General features: G+C 31.0%; 1 protein-coding gene across 5 annotated transcripts in view; it reads right to left on the bottom strand.

Annotated features, from left to right (window-relative positions):
* SEMA3A (semaphorin 3A) overlaps positions 1-19937 on the bottom strand; it is a 657947-nt gene that overhangs the window by 38105 nt on the left and 599905 nt on the right. For all 5 annotated transcript variants that reach the window (XM_007504009.3, XM_056799471.1, XM_056799472.1 and 2 more), the window contains 4 exons: positions 13618-13762; positions 10756-10975; positions 7421-7512; positions 1137-1178 (listed from right to left, as the gene is read on the bottom strand). In XM_007504009.3, coding sequence (XP_007504071.1) covers positions 1137-1178; positions 7421-7512; positions 10756-10975; positions 13618-13762 — 499 coding nt within the window. The remainder of the gene's footprint in view (positions 1-1136; positions 1179-7420; positions 7513-10755; positions 10976-13617; positions 13763-19937) is intronic.

The following is a 19937-nucleotide window of genomic DNA, read 5'->3' as shown; positions in this document are numbered from 1 at the left end:
GCCATCCAGGCATAATGATATAATTTCAGATGGAAGATATGTCACATGATATTTCCTTTAACCTCCACTTAAGTCCTACTCCAATGTGTCGTGCCTAAAGATGACTCTGGCTCTACAAAGTCTATGTTGGTGGAGAACAAGCTCTGACAGGTCCTACTAATTGGAATGACTTTGAGTAGGAGCCTGGCAATACCTCAGATTCTATCCCAGGCCCAGCAGCACTAAAATTAGCCTATTTAACAGAAGGAATAAATGTGTGATTTTCAGTGAAAGAAACATACAAAAATTTCTATAAAAGAGTAAAAGGCATTGTGAATTTAAATCTAAAAGAGCAGGGGTTACCTATACTAATGAAATTACAGATCTGTATCACTGAAAATATTTTTTTTCATAGAAAATATTCTTTACAAAGATATTTTCTCAATCCTTTTTGCATTTCTGGAAAACTATAGGTACAAATATAAGAATATTAATCTCCAAATACAATGATTTCAGAGTAAATAGCAGTCCCTTACCTTTTAAATTTTAATTGTTAACATTTCATAACTCATAATTCATAGTGATTAATTAATAATATTGGCTTTAGAGGCAAAAAGACCTGAGTTTAAATCCTATATCAGATAGTTATTTCCTAGCTATTTGGTATTGAGCAAATCACCTAACTTTTCTTATCCTCAGTTTAGTCATCTAAAAATGAGGATAGAAATATCTCCTATGGTTGATGTGAGGATTTAATAATTTAATAAAAAAATATGTATAGCACTTTGTATTGTTAAAACATTATTTAAATGCTAGTAGTAATAGTAGTAGTAGTAAATATCATTATGATAAAGCATTGTATAATTCTTATCTTTAACATCATCTGCTAAATCTTAATGGTTTGTCTTTTCACATATAAAGAATATTTTTTTGCTTCTTTGAAATCTAATATTGGTAGTGCTACAATAGTTGTGGTCAAATCCTGACTCTGACACAAAAAGTTGTTTTACTTTAGGTGACCCCTCAGGGCCTCAGTTTCCATGTCTATGAAATTAGGGGGCTTGTCTAGATGATTCCATTTGTTTTTGTAGGGTGCTTCATAGAAAAAACTAAAAAGTTCTATTTAAAAAATATATATTCCCTAATAATAAGCGTACCTGCTTTGTGGAAATTTTCATTGCTGTAATGGTAGTTGGTTCCTAAAAGAAAAGAAAAAAAAGTGAAATTTTTCTTGGAAAAAAGTAATTTTTAGAAATTACCATAAAACACAGAAAATTATCATAGACACTTCAGGTGATATCTGCAAGAATACCCCAAATTTCCTAAGGAAGGGTTTATTTATGAGTTTTATTGATAGCTTTTATTTTTATGCCAGAATCATTCCCTAATATACTCCAGTCACCATTTAACCTGCCCCTTACAATTAAGAAAAGCGAATCTTCAAAAAAAAATCAACCAACAAAAACACCAAGTTTGATATAGCTTGAAATATTCAGCACTTCCTACTGAGAGAAAAAGGAAATAAAATTTATTTTATAGCTTTAGAAGAAAGAAATATACAATTAAAACAGTTAATGATATAGGAACACCAAAGCCAAATGAGTGGTCAAGAGGGCCCGTAAATGAATTTAATTGAGAGATCATTAAATTTACAGGAATAGAGATTAGCAAAGTCCTTAAAATCTGTATGCCTCTTTTTGAAATTTCCTTCTCTTTGCCTTTTCTTTCACACTCCTGTCCATATACTCTTATCCCTTTCTTGTCTGTTTTTCTATGATATCTTTTTTTTTTACTTTGTGCTTCAAAAAAACTCTACATTTTTGAAATTGTTTCTATGACAAGATTTCCAATTTTTTTATTCCATTATCAGAAAAATATTAAAGCTTATGCCAACAATTCTTCCAATTATTTTTTTTTCTGCTAGTGATTGAGCTAGATCTTATCCCACAGCCTTTATTCTTAGGAGCAGTGAATCAGCCAAATATATTTCTTCTATGATCATTCAAAGGGCAGTTGACTAGTTTGTAAATTTAAGAGTATTTACCTTAGTTATTCTATGACAATATGACTTGTTCAAAAATCAAGAGGAACATTTTGTTAAATGATTTCTACATTTCATTTAAAAATATTTGGTGGCTTCTTTGTATTTCACTATCTTTGTGAAATCATAATAAAATATACCCAGGTATAGTTTTCTGAGCTTGGTAATAACATACAATGAAAGATTTGGCTGGACACTAGTTACTGTACAGTAGCGTGTTTGACACCAATTTTGAAATTGATAGCATTGATATCATATGCAATAACAAATGAATTAAGGTAGTTTTTCATGTTGAAAAGGCCCAATTGAATTCTTTATTAAGAATGATTTTTATCAGTAAAGCCTGATAAACTTGCAGAACATACTAACTCCAAATGAATGAAGACAAAAGTTATCCTTAAAATAGTTTCCTCTAATCAAATGACTTTTATGAAATTTTCATAATGTGCTCACTATTTTGTCTCATCAATACCTCTTCTATATCAAAAAAAGGGAATGTTTTTTATTTCTGTTTTAAAATTTGAATCAACAGAAGAAACTTAAAATGCAAATATAAAAATAGAAATATCTGTACATCCGATGCTGACAATAAATAATAATAATAATTAATTAGTAACCCTTAATGGTAAACTTTTCAAACCTAAAACCAAAGTACAATATGTTATAGCCTCAAAATACTTAAATCAGAATTCAAAAATGCTTAAAGAAAGAGTGGAAATTTATAATACTTTGAAATAGCTTATTGTTCACAACTCATTGCTAGGGAGTTTGAGTAAATAATATGTCAAGATGACATTTAACAAAATAAACAGTATTTAACTGTAAAATATATGTTGAATCTGACTTCCATCTAAAACTAATATAGCTTTAGAATCCTTTATTTTACTCTTCCAGTTTAGATGGCATACTAAAATTCAAGCAAAAAAATGTAAAAAAAAACATAGTTTCCAGTTTGTCTTTATGTGATTCCAATTCATTTTCCCCCTCAACATATTATCTAATCCTTATTAAACTTTCACAGTTGCATAGTTTTCAACATCATCCCAGGAGAGTTCACTAAGGCTCACTGCATGCTAAGTCATGGACTCTCTTTTACAAATGAGTTAATATACTTAGTATTGGAAAGCATCAATTATGTTTTACATTTGAATAAAAATTGAACTCATTCATTTGTTCAGCTGTTCTTGAAATATTGCATAAATTGGGTTTAAAATTCATGTTATCAATGTAACAGCCTTACAAATTTTCCTATTCAGGAGAGCTATAAATAAGAACCATTTTGCTTATTAATGCCCTGAAACTTGGGCAGTAAAACATATTTCTGTGATTGGTATTAACGAGGACATTGTTCTAACTAGTCAAAATTAAATTTAGAATCTTCATGGAAATTTTCATTTTGTTACTTTAATAATTTACTTCATTCATTTTTATCATAATACATTATATTTGTATGGTACTTTCAGATGTTTCAAAAGATATTTTTACTTTTACAAAAAGTTGTTTATACAACATATAAAATAGTGAGTGAAGAGTCTTATATTAAAAAAAAGTATTGGGGGTTATTGTCAGATTCCCTAGATAAAATTTTGCTCACTGCCAAAAAAGTAACGAATACTATACTGAAACTACTAGGAATAGCATGCTTCTAGATCAAACAATTAAAAGAAACTACTGTCTTACATCAAGGTCCATCCAAGAAGGGGGTCACTGTGTAGTACCACATAAGCATTTTTGGCATACTTGAAAAAGCACTGGATTTGCAAATCATGTCAGACTCCATCATTAATGGATAGGCCACTGCCAGGTAAGATGCTTAACCTCTCTTAATATTCTAAAATGGGATTATAATTCTTGCATGATATAACTCACAGGATATTGTGAGGACTAAATGAGATAATATATGCAAAGTTCTGTGTGATAAAAAGACAACTAAATCATTAATCATGAACTATGATTATTGTCATAGTTCATGATTAATGATTGCATATCTGTGTATATTGTAATGATTTATGATAGATTATAATAATTATTATCATCATCATTATTGTAGAGGACATTTAACAAGTTCTTTAAAAGAGTTCTTCCTTGAAAAAACCTTATATTCCAATTGTTTTTAAAGGATTTAGCAGGATTATTGCCATCAGTTAAACTTTAGAAAGAGTATTAAGTAAAAAAAGAAAGTATCTGGAATTAGGTAAAGTAATTTGTATTAGTATGAAACATTGGTTAATCTGGAGAAGCAGTCAATCCTGAGAGGTAAATGAGATGCATTTGACAACGGGCACTCCAGATCAGACCAACTTACTAGAGTGGGCATGGTATTACCACTATGAACACCTAGATGTTGGGAGTCTAAGAAAGTTGTCATCAGAAGGACCACAAAGTATTGAGGGAAACGTACCTATGAGATCTTCATTATTCCATTCTCTGAAAAGATGAAGACTCATGTTTTTTAAAATCTTTACTAAGTATGTAGAATAAGCATGCCCCAACTCCTGATAGAGATGACTATTCAAAAAAATTGAAAATAGAGACCCAAACTATTTAGAGTTCTCAAATACCAATCCAGTTCTAGAACAGAAAAATAGGATCCCAGTTATATGCCTTTTAAACAACATTTTTGAAAAGCAATAATGTCTTATGAAAGATATATAATTCCTGGAGTCTTTCCAGTTCACATAGAAATCAATTATGTTTATTTTCTAAGGTGATAAGGGAAAAAGGAAAAGAATCTATATGTTCTAAAATACTTATGGGGGCTCTTTGCTGGTGGCAAAGAGCTAGAAATAAAAGGGAATAGCTAAAGAAGTTGTGGCATATGATTGTGATGGAATACTATTGCACCATAAGAAATGACAAACAGGTTAATAAAAAAAACATGGAAAGAATATGAAATTTTAAAGAGCATAATGAGCAGAATCAAGAGAACATTATATACAGCAACAGAAATAGTGTTTGAAGGATTACTTGTGTATATCAATCTCCAAAGAAAGAACTGATTAAATAGAAACAAGATAATTTTATATGTACATATATATTCTTATCAAATGATCCTTTCTCTAATGGAGAGGAGTGACCTAAATATTTTATTGAAATAAAAAATCTGTACATCTCAGTTATTTAGTCCAGGAAAAGTATTTAATAATTACCCTATGAGTATTAACATATAACATAGTTGACTTTGGATGTATGTTACTTGATCATATCAATCAACTAAGAGAGAGACAGAGAGAAAATATAACTTATAACCTTCCCATTTTAAGAAAAAATACAGACCAGAGACCACAAAAGTGTCTCTCATTTCACTATTTCACTGGATATAGAGACTGGTTTAATGTGTTGTGTTTTTTTTAAATACAAAATTAAACAAAGTTTGACAGTGAAATATTCCAATCTAGAAGCTGCAATCTGAGTATAAGCTTTTCCTGTGAGCACAGAGTTTTTAAAGTAAATATTTCTCTAAATTCGCCTAAATATGTTTTGTCTACTTGAGTACCACAGAAATAGCAATAGCAATAATATTCAAGAACTATTACAAAGAACACTGTAGGAAAAGGTAATACTCATCATGAAACTATTAGCATTTCTTGTTGAAACACTTTACTGGCCATCCATTAGAACACAACTGAATATTTTTTTAGGCAAGAAGGACAATGAACAACTCAGAAAACAAAGACTCATTTATATTTATTGGTAGCACATACATGGGAACTGTTCTCCCAACCATCCTATTTAAACTGGAAATGAGTCAGTCCCTCAAAGCTGGTATAACTTCTACCATCATCATTCCAAGGGTAGCTCTAAAAATGTTGTGGTATATTTAAAAAAAATTATTCTCCATAAGCTCCCACCTGTATATGACCCATCTGCCCTCCAGTTATTGGTTGATATCAATTAGTCTGTCAGATATTCAGTTATTTTAATTAGCTTTTAAGTAAAGATATTTTTATATAAAGATACTATAGTAAAATTTCTTGCCAATGCATACAAAGTCCAGAGAAAAATGATCTCACATTCTGAGAGCACTTGGGGCAAAGGAATAATTCTCAGTTCCTACCTACTGAAAACATTTGTCTCTCCTTTTAGTGTAATCATGAAGTTCTCCCTTAGCATCCTGTTACATTCCTTTTGAGTTGCTTATAGAGTCTAGAAACACTCTTTCCTCAGCCCGTCTAGTTTGCTCTTAGCTCCAGATGTAGACATTCAGTCAGCTGTTCTGGGGCACTTAATAGGATGAGGCCACCAATGCAAGCCCCCAAATCCTTCAACCCTTCAGATTTCAGAAGAGTGAAAGGATCATAAATGTAGAATCATTAAAGACCTTACATAGCATCTGAAGCTCAAAGAAATTAACTGATTTGCTAATGGTCCTAGGCATAGTCAGTAGCAGAAGATTCTCCATTCAATTACTATCTAGTCAATGGCAAATCTAGAATTGGGACCCAGGTCTTCTGATTCTTTCAGTGATTAAAAAAATATTCTCTTCCATGTCTTGTCTATATTGCAGTTGTTAAAAAATTCAGAATGAATTTTCCCACCAATCTACAAATTTGATTCTGTAAGCATTTTCAGGAAACCTATTAACCTTTATTCTTTTTAAATCATATAAAAATAGAATGTTTAGCAGTATGGCCTAAAATTAAACTTCTTTCTCTCCATTTCTTTTTCTTTTGCTCCATCTCTACAGAAACAGTAGAATACAGAGCACATAGTGTTGCTTTAGTTTTTAATAAGATACCAACACAAGGTGAAGAAAGGAATGAATTATATAAAAATATATTTCTGGGATCCTTTATATGTGTATAAGAATTTTCATGAGGATTGCTTACTTCATTGCTAATACCTTTGATATTTTCCATTTAGTTGTTGGAATATTATCAATCCTTCAACTCTTTTGATATCCAACTCAATTGTCCAACTCTTTTCTGAAGTCTTTTCTGATTTAGATAGAAGTGATTTCTCTGACTACTGACCTTTCTTAGAACAATCTATACACTTTTATATAGTTACCTAATAGTTTTATTTCATATGAATTTGTCTTATCTCTCTGACTTAATTATTTAATCTCTTAATAGCAGGGACCATGTCTCATGCATCAGTATCAAGGAGAATGTCTTATACAAAAGAGGTGTTCACTAAATGTTTCTTGAATTAAAATTAAATTCAATATATATTTTAGTTGACATGACAAATTAAGACTCTGGATGAAAAGAAATATATTACAAACTTAACAGCTATTAAAACTTCTAAGATTTATTTTGACCAATGCCCTATTCTTTAAATCACAAGCTAATGAGAAGGATATGCTTGATTATGTGTCCACACTAAATCCAATGTGCAGCTGTCCAAGAGGAAAAGTAAAGCTAAACTTGTTGACACTTGAAATTAAGCAATACTCACCCGAAATACTGTCATTTCTTCCAGTAAGACTTCTTCTAAGTCATGCCAAGTCTCCTTAGGAATTGAAACTACTTTGAGAACCGTCCCAACATCTTTGAGAGAAAGAAAAGGAGATGATTATTCAAAAAGTTCAGTAGTGACATATGCCATAATAGTAGTTAAAATAATGAATAAACTTTTTTTGGCATGCACAAAATTAGTGTACAACAATTCCAATAATATCTAGTGTATTTATTATATAATTTAATCACCCAGTCTAGGATGTATTTAATTGAAGAAAAATATTTTGATTTACAATGGGTGTCCTCTTGAAGTTGTACACATTTTTTTTATTTGTGTACAACTCTTTGTGACCCAATATGAGATTTTCTTGGCAAAGATATTGAAGTGGTTTGCCATTTACTTTTTAGCCTATTAAGGTAAACAAAGATTAAGTGACTTGTCCAGGATCACACAGCTAGTGAGTATCTTTGGTCATATTTGAACTCTGGTCTTCAAGACTCTAGCCCACCACTCTTTTACTGAACCACCTAGTTAAATACTGTATACCTTTGAACCCCCCCCCACACACACACCACATTTAATCTTAAAAAAGGAATTATTAAAATTTTCACCCATGATACTTAAGAAGAATTAGCAAACATTATTATAATCATTATTATTGTTGAAAGGACTTCTGTTGCTACTTGTCACAAAGGAGTGCATGAAAAAGAAATTCTTTTCGATACTCAAGTGAACAAGAAAGCATTTGTTTATTATAAAAATGGCAAGTTTTTCTGTTGTTATTTCAAAATATGAAAGTTATGGCAATTTTGGAGGAAATCTTAAGAAATGCCAGACTGATGAAGATAGGGCTTTAGAATATTGATCATTTTGGATTAGTGCAATGAATGGTGTGTTAAAGGGATTTGGTCTTTATATAATCACAAACTCATACAATTATTAAACCATGAATGATATTAGTGTGGTTTTAGGAAAGGAAATCAACATAAAATTTATGTCAATGGCTTTTTAAAGATTTCAGACTTTGGATAAATAATTTTCCAGAAATAAAAAATTGAAGTAAAAAATGAAAACATGATTGATCCAAGATATAGTTAGTGTTATTATTTCTCAAATTAATTCATTTCTAAAAGTACAAATTCTGCCTTGTGACAAGTACTGTGGATTAGTCTCTCTTTGGGAAGTAGAGAATTTCAGTGTTTAAATTGGTATATTTTTGTTAATATTTGATGAACCTAAGGACAGGGGGAATTCCTAACTAAACTGAAAACTAATGAACTGAACTTTTAGTGTTGATAGGAGAAATGAATATAGGCAAAAGTTAACTAAGTCTTATTTTGGATACATTTGCTAATCTTAAACATTTTTAAAAGAGTGAAGGATGTTTAAAGGATTAATGAGTGTGAGTCTGACTACCTCCAATAAGACCCTTATTATACATTTCTGAAATGACATTTTGATAAAGAAAAACAATGGATGCTCCAGAGCAGGTTCTCTTTTAAGACTTATCAGTATTTAAAGGAAGTTAGGCTGTTCAGAACTCCAAAAGTTATGTGACTATGTAATTCTCTTCAAAGCTGCTGATCATATCTCTGGTACCACAAACAGAACTTATCAGAGTCTTAAATCAAGTTTTACAGACTAGCATTTCAAACAATTTCATACTCTTTTAGGATCAATAGGGTCTGGTGAGCAATTCTGTTTAAAAGATAAAATTACTGTTATTAATTCACTTTACTGAAAGACAGACTGAGACTCTGCTGACTGATATTTCATGCAAGTCTGACATTTACTGTGATCATGAAAGTAGGGCTTTTAATCCTGGCTTGTGACAAGAAGACTTCAAAAGATCAGATTTTCTTTCTAGTTGAGTATCTCAAAGCAGACTGTTATCACATTGACAACATTTTTGCATTGTCAAAAATTTTACCTCAAAAGGGGGAGTAAGAATGGAATAACCTATTGGAATTGACTTGTATTTGCTACATAAACTATATATAACTCCAAATTTTGAATATAGGAAAACATGCTTTATATACATTTCTACCATTTTTATATTCTTAGAAACAAATGAAAAACCTATTAATTAAAACTAAATCCAATTAATCTAAAAAAAACTCATTCAACTTTTATAAAGCTGCTTAGGAATTAATATTAATGCCTGCAATCCATGAATTAATGTAATATTACAAAGAATCACATCCAAATTTTTCTTGGGCTTTTTAAAATGAAGTTATTACACTTATAAAAATGAAAGATAAAATACCTTGGACCTAACACTCATATCTGAGAGTACAAATATTTCTGGTTTGAAATATTTTACTTTCTAAAATATTTATTGCACACTTGCATTTTTCTTTGGAAATTGTTAATGCTCATTGTTTTCCAACTAAGGAAAATAAATGTTACTACATGAAGTTTCAGCAGAGTAATCAGCTTCCTACTGATTTATGTTAGGCACTAACAAGGATGGAGTCTAAGGATTTATTGCCTTGGAATCCAAACCTTATTACCAACTTACAGATCTACAACTGGTCCCATTTAAAAATAGTATTACTGTTAGATAGAAAAATAAAATAAAAACAGCTTATGTCATGGTACCACTGTGAACCAGTCACAGACCAAAGAGCTATATGAAGATTAGATTCTAATTGTCGAATCTGAACATTTAGACATTGAGTAGGAAAATTGGAGTGTTTATAGGATTCATAATTTTCCCCCTAAAGTTTTACAAAGCAAAAGCTTTCATGTTTCTACAGAGAATTTTTATTATTTCTAACAGGAACTTTTCCAGTGAGTTGAAGGAAAATTAAACAAATTTTAATGATGATTTTTATTTTTATTTTTTTGTGTCATTTTTGGGCAAGTTCAAATCACATTACATAAATGAGTTATTTGACAAAACTTTTCCACAAAATTAGAAAACCTTCAGGAACAGAAAGAAAAAAAAATATTGTTTTGCTTTAGAGTAAGAAAAAATAGTAAGGCAGTTACTGAAACTTGGTGAAGTGACTAGGGATAACAAATGTTCTCCTAATCATTAGGTACACCTGTTCATATTCAATCATGGACAAATTTAGGTTACATTGAAAAGGAAATTCATTAAATTGCTGTCAAGAGACATGAGAAGGGAATTGTTTTAATAGGCTTTTAATGACCCAATGTTGAGTTTTCAAGTTGTCCAATGATTGGGGTCTGTTAGACCTTGCAAATCAATATATAATCTCCTTTAATTTACCCTCAGTGGTTTTTTTTTTGGGGGGGGGGAGAGTATCTAGAACATTAGTCAAATATAGCTGGCACGTAAATTTAATAATTAAACTGAATCTTACCTGTTCCAATAAACATGACATCATACTGACCATCTTCTGCATCCACTCGATCTACTACAATTTGTGTAAACTGGTACTTCACATCTGTTTTGATCATGATTGGGCGATTATTAATAGGAAATACTGGATTATACATTGCTGGATGACTTCTTGCAAATGTTATAACATCATCTGGAAGGTCCTTTGTGGAATCAAACCCTCCAAATGTTTTACTGGGACACTAAGAATGTAAAAGCACAGAATATTTGTCAATTAAAATTATAAGTGGAATAAAAGAAACTCCACGATAGGACAAAAGTTAAATGGTATGGGCATCCTAGTTCTTTGAGAATTGTTTTCTGATGGGTGTTTATTTGTGTGCATGTGCATACATGTATTTCTGTGTATACACAAAGGAAATGTCTCTAATTATGAGGATTATATATTTTAGTACATAACAGTACATATTCTTCAAGTATATACATGTGTGCATATGTGTGTGTATGTGAGTATGAATAATGCATAAGATTCCTCACCTTGTTCTCAGAGTTTTGTAGGGATTGGAGAATTAAGATCATTTTCTAATACTTATGTCATGCAGAAATTTTTGTGTCACTAATGTTGATTTAGTCATGTAAAATGGCAATAAAAAAGAATTAACAATGAAGAAGACATGTTTTAAATGAACATTCTTAATTTAGTTAGAAAAACTTCTATGAATGATCGATTTAGATTCTCTTAGTTTTTACCTAAAGAATAACAACAAATATAAAAATAAACACAAGACCTAAAACCAAATAAAATAATAAGAAGAGCATAAGTGTTTTATATTCCTTACCACAGAACCAGAACTATGTAATTTTGGTGACTCAAGATCATTCTGGTGAGGATTATCAGTATTTAGCATAGAGTTAAATCAAGAAATCATATACTAAAGAAAAATATGATTCACATGGACAGGAAGACTTTACTAAATTAGATCATGCAAACAAGAATTAATAGGTTAGAATACCTTCAATCATTTGATTTTGTTCTTACACACAAAGAATTTCTTTTATCCAGAGTTTAGGCCTAAAATGTAATTAATAGAGATTCCTAATCTTATAAGATGCTCAGAAAAAATCATTTGATTTTGTACCTTGACAGATTATTAATCATTCCTCCAATTTTTGCAAAACAAAAAAAGACCTCTGAAGAAGTTAAAGGCTCAGAAGTATTGTCTAATAAATATGATTTTATTATAATTTCAGGGGTTATTTTATATAAATTTTAATCACATATCCAATGAAAAAACATTTGGAAACAAAATTTAGTATTAGTTGAAGTAAAATTTTTAAAGAAAACTTCTATATCTCCTGCTTTCCATTTTCAATTACCAAGTAAATTAAGTGCAAAATTTTAGATGAGAATAAGTTACAAATGAAGCTTTTAAAAGTAGTCAATATCCTGAATGATTATCTACTTAGTCCTTTACATTCCCTTTTTGTATAAATAAATAAATAAATAATGTTGCTTTTCATTACTAATGGATTATTTAAACTTAGCTGTTTTCCAGTAGTAGTGTGGAATTGGTGTTGGTTCAGCTATACATTTAACCTGGCACCATATTTGCCTATTAAAGCACATTGACTTTATCTTTGGAACAGAGCAAAACAAACTGTCATATTAAGAAGTGATTTGTAGCTAAGAAAAAGAGTAAACTCATCCTGAATAGAATAGGCGTAGAACAGAACAGAATAGAAAAGGCAGAATTGACTTCCTCTAGCTTCAATAACATTTTTTCAAATAGTACTTAAAATATATGTGTATATACTTATTAAAATATGCATGTATTCTAGCCAAATTGTTCAGCTTTTTATATTAAATATTTATATGGTATTTATAGTATAAAAGACATTGAGATATAAACATTATGCTTTCTCTATAAATTTATGACTTCAAAAAGGAAAAATCTCATATAATTAGTGTAGAGTTTTAAGGAGAATTGCTTTTCCTTTGTATGGAGAAATGTCACTATAATGCTGAATGTATGTCCATTCTAAATCATAGCACATTTATCAGAGGAGAGGCCAGTTTCAAATATCTGAGATATTCAAGAGAGACATGAATTCTCTAGAAAAATAATGAACTTTCATAGACTAGATTTTAATATATTCAAATTCCCAATACACTACAGAAATTTGAAAGCTATAATGGTTATTTTTTTTTAGGTAGTTTGATGACTATGGGTTAAAACTATGACCACCATTTAGAAACCTATGAAGGCAATACTCTGTAGAGGATAAGAATGTTGGGATGTACTCAGTGATTGCCATTAAACATCAACAACTCTATATCCTAAATGTTCTTTAATTGAATATGATTATGGCACCAGAAAAGGAGAGCTCTTATTTATAAAGGTAGATGTGCTGTATTGCAGATTTCTCTCTGGCAGAAGCAGTCCAACCCATGATTGCAATCTCATTCTTCCTAACCCAAGAAATTTGAAATAAATTGTGATTCACAAATATAGGAAGTAACAAAAACCAGTACAATTTTATGTGGGGGGGAGACACTTGCCTCTACTGGAAATTAATAAGTCAGAGTAATTTGGATCCAATCAAAGGGAATAAGTAGGGAGAAGATTGTTTTATCCAATCTGGCAATAAAGTGAAACACCATTTTGACCAAAGCATATAAGTTGACCATTTACCAATAAAATATTCAAATACATAGCTATAAAGAAAGAATATTTAATAGACAACTACATGTAATTATGAGATGATTTCCTCATCCAAGTCAACCATTTTGGAATAGAAGCATGTTCATCTGAATCTAGATAACTAATTGGCTTTAAAAACATCAATGAACACATTTATTATTTTGAATATTCAGGGGACTTACTGTTCCTGGTCGTGGATATGGGACTCTTCCTTGATATGGTACCCATTGATAGTTCGGACCGTCCCTATGTGCATATGGACCAAGAAATACCCTTCTCACATCAGTCATGCTGTACATACACACAGCTGACCCCTTGAAGATGTTACTAAAAAGTAAAAAGAAAGTCCATTTCTTCAAACAATCTATCAATTTAATTACAAAAGAAACAAATGGATAATAGATATTTTGAATTCTGATGTATTATGATTATTGATTTTCAGAACTCAGAAATTAGCCTCAGCATATACAAACATCATTAGAGAATAATTTCATATAAACATGATATGCAAAACAATTCTACAATAAACAATTGAAAAGTTTATCTGACAGAACATGAGTATGTAATAAACTGATTATTTAATAATTTAGTCAAATTATTCATTATAACATAAAATATATTAAATTATTATTTGCAACATGTGCAAAAATGTTTAATTTCTATTAAAAGAAAAAATACAAAAAATTAGTATTCAAGGAATGTGGGCACCAATGTAAAAACATAAAACAAAGATAATTCAGGGGAAACAATAATTTGAGTTTGTGTGTGAAGATACATAGAAAAAAATAGTTTCCTATAAGTGCTATTACTCATAATCATCTAGTGTAACTCCTAAAGCAGTTACCTAAATGAATCTGTGTAAATAATATCACTTTTTGTTGGAAGTTTTAAATAATATTTTATTTTCTAATTCTATATGCACAGTATTCACTTGGGTATCATATGAAAAAGCATAATTAATAAATCTGCATTGGTTGACTGAACTAGGTAACATGCTTTAGAAGAAGAGCAGTGGCCTTGAAGTCAGGACAGCTAGATTCAAGTTCCAGAAGAGCAATTTTGTGACTGAGGGTTGTCATATTACTTTTCTGGGTCTTTGTTATAGGAATGAGGGTCATGTTATAATGTACTACATTACAGGGTTATTTCTAAGGTTGTTTTTTTTTTAACTTAAATTACTATATAAATGCTCATCATTATTATTATAATGATAATTGTTGAAAATCTTCAGTATTTCCTCCACCTTTCATAGCCATATGAACAGATGTAATACCTAGAGTGGTAAAGTATTAGGATTTTATATTTTATCTTTAGCTAAAATTTCTTTTTTAAAAATGATTCAATCTTTTTATTGCATTTACCACAGAAACAAACCACTAAATAAGAAGATGGAGGGGCCATTTCATAGGTTTGTGTAATATGTGGTGGTATCATTGAACCAGCATGCTACAGTGAAAATAGCATTAGATCTGAAATCTGGAGATTTGATCTTAAATTCTGCCTCTAACACTCTCTGGTCATTCAGAATATGTTAGAAGTAGAATTTAAATTGCATTTTACATTTTGAAAACACTCGCCTCAATGTGTCTATAAGGTAGGTAGCATATACATCTTCATTATAATGATGATAATATTCTACTGAATGGTTAGCACACCATATATGTATGTAAAGTATAACTATGGCTGGGTGATGGGAAAAATAATGTTTCTGTGGATAATACAAGGAATTTGATATTTTAAGAGTCAGGGATATTACAATTTGGCCAAAAGACTCCTTAGGCTAATAGAGATTCATGGCAGGGATGGGAATGAGTAGTTAGGTTGGATGGTATTGGTTAGAGCATGTTCTTATGAAATATAAGGGAACTTCATATTTTAAAGTTATAAAATTTTAAAAACATATAATACTTAAGATAGATGAAGAATAAAACTTTTTGAAATGTATTTGGTTAGGAAGTGCTTCAGAGTGACCTTAATTCCCCAGTCTCATATGCTGCTATGCCTAGTGCTCGATAAAGTGAGAGAAACATAAGAGATTATGATTTAGGTCTGGCCTAAGTGACCTATACATGCCCTTCCAAATTCAAGGTTCAATGATTTCATAATTATATAAGAACATATAAAATTAATTTATGTTTATATAGTTCTGTTGAATAGTTTTTTAAAGGTTTGATTCAACTCCATCTCTCTTAAAGCCAGTTCACACTTTATTTCCCCACAATTCAAAAGTCTTGAAAAAGAAAAATTTCAATACATTTAACATTTTATCAAATCCAGCAGGGAACTCATGAGTACTTGATCCATTCTAACTGTTCTTCCCAACTTCATTTCCTTAATTTATCTCATTCATTTCCACATACAGTTCTTTGGGGATTGAGAAGGTACACTTTAAATATGGTGATTCTCTGCCAGAGATACTAAAAATATGTTGCTCTGAAAACACTGGCAGATTTATTCCATTTTTCATCTTTGTGGTGATTCCATTCCAGTTTCATCTATAAATGAAATGCTTTGGGAATTATCTGTCTTAGTTGGCTATCACTCTCACATTTCTGCAGAGACACTTTAGGAAGTCATATTCCAACATCCTCTTCTTCAACATTTAGTAAATGATTTTATATTTTAAACCAGTTTTGCTTTTGGCTGCCCTGGTTTCTCATTTGTGAAGGAGATCAATTGTTTTCTGGCTGAAAGTTTTGAGACTCTAAACTTTCTCAATGTGGTGATTACACTAGTTAAACTTATGTTTAATAATGGTAATAATAAGCATCAACATTTCCTGTTTTCTCAGTTTTCCATTGTAGTATCAACAGCTTATTTGAATAGTTTTAGAGCTGTTTTAACTGCATGGCATGCCTTCTTCTCATCCAGTTTGGTGTTGATTTTGACTATTTCTGTAATTATCAATTGTCTGTACACAACAGAGGCAGAAGAAACTTCCCCTCTTTGGTAACTAGTTGGGTTCTAACATTTATGATATAGTCAATTCCATTTTTCTGTGATTCAGTGCTTACCATATCTAAAATTGAAGAGGCAATGTAATATAAATTAACATGGCTTGACTTTGACTCAGAGAAGCCTGTATTCAATTCCTGCCTCTTACATTCTAGCTGTGTGACCACTAGCTCTCAGTGTTGCTAGGCAAATCTCTAGGACTGAGTTATTGATGATTTGCTTATATATATATTATATATATATTAGTGAAAAGGAGTTTCCATATTTAAGAGTATCCCATACCAATGAAATCACATATTAAAAAAAATAGTGCTCACCATGTCCAGTGCCTTCCAATTTTTTTCTGGAATAAAATACTCATAACATACAAGTGGAAGGAAAGTTTCTAGGTAGTTTATGAGTCATTTGGTCTCTTTTATGTCTTAATTCTGAACCATATTTTCCAATATTTTTTTCAGCATCCTCTTGTATGTTCATCTCCACATTGAAGTCACCAATTATTAAAGGATATATTTAATAGTTTGGAAGTTCTTGACAATTTCTCCATGTAATTTATCTACTTAATCCACTGTGACAGATGGTATATAATATATAATAATCTTCATTGTAGTTGTTTTGCTTTTTCTCATCATGGGGATCATAAAGGGAGATGACCAAATGTTCTAAGAATTATGCTTCTTGCTGACTTTGGTTGCATGATGAAACCAACTCTGCCAATTCCTTTATGTGCCTCTCCAAGGAGAATCTTCCTTGGAATCATTCTTCCATTTAACTTCAACTTCTTAATGTCTTCTGGTTTCATTTCTAGTGAGAATGTTAATATTGATATGGTTCAGTTCCTCCAGTAATATATTGCTTATTGGTCATTGGACAAGGTTCTTTCTGTTAAGAAAACTAAATGTTTCTAGATGGTTGAAACAATTAAATTAATGCTTTTATATGGTTGAAAAAATGTGGGATTCCTAGTATCCCTTGCCCCTTTTCTGGCACTGCAACTGCTTGTTGATTGATTCTCTGCTTGAATGATTGGGGTAGAAGTAAGGCACTTTGGGCCAGTGGCCTTTTTGAATTTCTCTTTTTTTCTTGGGATATTGTGGTCTCATAATTTGTCACTTCTTAGTTCTCATCACAGGGAGATGAGATTTTTCATACTTAGCTAAACTGTACTGAGAGCAGCAGAAGCTCAAAGTTTTTCTACTATGGCAGAAGTTATCAGAATTTACATCATACTGTGTAAAAACTTGGGAACAGCTGCTTATCACATTACCTCTTTCAAAATCTTTTAAATATGAGGGTTAAACAAGATGATCTTCAAAGTCTATTACTACTTAAAAAATCTAGGAACTATTATTTGCAAGTGGCTGAGATAAATTTGGGAATGTGATTAAAATTGCCTGGATTCCCCACTGACTTGTCTTAATTCTTCATTTTCCTTTATGCAGCTATAACACAATAAATCAGTTTAAATCTTATGCTTGAGTACTGTTATAATACAGGTGAATCTTTTTTAAAATGGAAGGTGTTTATCTTTCAACTAAACACTTTTCTGTAGAAAATTTGCACAAAAGTAATACCAACATGAAAGATAGATATTTTTAATTTTGGAAACTATCAAAAAATGCCTGCAAGAATAGGAAATATAACTATTAAAACAAGGGTTTACAATAACATAAAATTTGCTGTTAGAATAACTATTATTTTATATATTAGTTAATACCTATATAGTATTTTTGACAGTTTTTATTTATTGTTTTATAATCTGTTCATTTCTCTTGTCAGAAGAAACACAAATGAGTCAAAAATGACTATGAAAAGCTACTAAGCTTCCATGTACATAGATTGAATCAAGCATGACTGAAAGTTTTGATGGTTCTGAGTCACTGCTGCTTGTTAACTGAGATGACACATGAGTAGTATAACTATTTTTGTGCCTCCGCTACCCATTAGGTATAAATGACTCAGTAGCTCTTTTTACAAACACTCAACTAGTCTGTAGGAGAAACTTATTCTAAGTACTTTTATTTAACAGTGTTATTATTATGTACCTCTTACAGACAAGGTACTGTACTAAAGACTGGGGGGATAAAACAAGTTCCTGCCCTTGAAAGGCTGAAAATCAAAGGGGAATATGCTATATACACGAACAAATATGACAAAACATCAGGGAAGGCTTTATCAATGGGGGAGGCAGCAAAGTACAGTAGAAAAGGCACAATATTTGGCAAACTTTGAATTTGTGTTCTGCTACTTACTACTTTTATGACTCTGGAGTATTCATTTAATCTCTTAAACCCTGTGTCCTTCCCTATGACATGAGGTGTTTGGATTAGACAGTCTCCAATGTTTTATCCAATACTAAATTTTATGACTAAAGCCTGAGCAAAGCTTTAATCCAAGAAAATGATGTCAGCAGGCTAAGCTATATTTGAATAATTCATTTTCTTAAAAAAAGATAGTAAGGTATAGCTTGAGGAACTTGTTTGGAAAGTACAATGTCTGTGATTGCACGTGCAAATTCTAAATCAAATTGCTTACCATCTCAGAGAAGGGAAAGGAGAGTGATGGCAGGAGGGGAAAAAGAGAATTTGGAACTCACAATTAAAAAAAAGTTAAAAATTATTTTTTCATGTAATTGGGGAAAATATTAGTTTAAGAAAGAAGAACAATATTTGAAAGGCAGTATTTTGGAGAATGTTGATGACAATCTTGGAAGTTTACATTATAGAAGCAATAGGAAGTCACTAAGTGATTTTAAATGAGAATGCCATAGCCATACATGTTTTAGAAAAAATAATTTGACAGATTTGTGAAAAATGAATTTTAAAAGGGAGAGATTAGAAGTTGAGGTATCAATTGGTGAAATATAATACAGATGGATAGGAAAAGATATGGTTCTGAAGTCAGCCAATGGCACTTTGAGAATTACAAATGGGATAAGAGAGGCAGGTAAGAGAAGCAGATACAGAATCTCTACACATTTTTAGGTGACTGGATGTTGGAAGTAAGACAGAGGGGAAAAACAAAGATTATAAATTTTTAAGTTGGTCTGATACTATCAACAGTGAAATAGTTGTAAGAGAGGTAGGAGAAGGACAAATTTTAGGAGTGAAGACAATGAGTTGAGTTTTGGACGGATTATGTTGGAACAACCAACACAACATCCAGGTAGAGCTATCCAGCAGGTCGTTGGACTAGAAAGATTGGAATTTGAGGCAAGACTAGGAATGGGTGTTTCATTTGGGCAATCTTTTCCTCATAAGTGAAAATTGGAGCAGTGACAGTAAATGTGATCCCCAAAGGAGTCAACATAGAGAGAAAGAAAGTAAAAGACAGCCTTCAGAGAAATCCATTCTGAAGAATTGGGAAAAGAAATCATTGAAGAGATGGAAAAAGTATGCTAATAGATGACTGATAATCAGTAGTGAGCAATGTTACTACTGACTACAGCAAGATAAAAACCTAATGAAGAACTCATGAGTCAAAACACATAAATGTAGCAGCATGTCCAAGAAGCATGAGAATTTAGGAAAGTGTCTGGATATATTTG

The sequence above is a fragment of the Monodelphis domestica genome, chromosome 5 (assembly GCF_027887165.1).
Source record: "Monodelphis domestica isolate mMonDom1 chromosome 5, mMonDom1.pri, whole genome shotgun sequence".
NCBI lineage: Eukaryota > Metazoa > Chordata > Mammalia > Didelphimorphia > Didelphidae > Monodelphis > Monodelphis domestica.
Note: the sequence above shows the minus strand (reverse complement) of the source record. Positions and strands in the feature narration are given on the sequence as shown.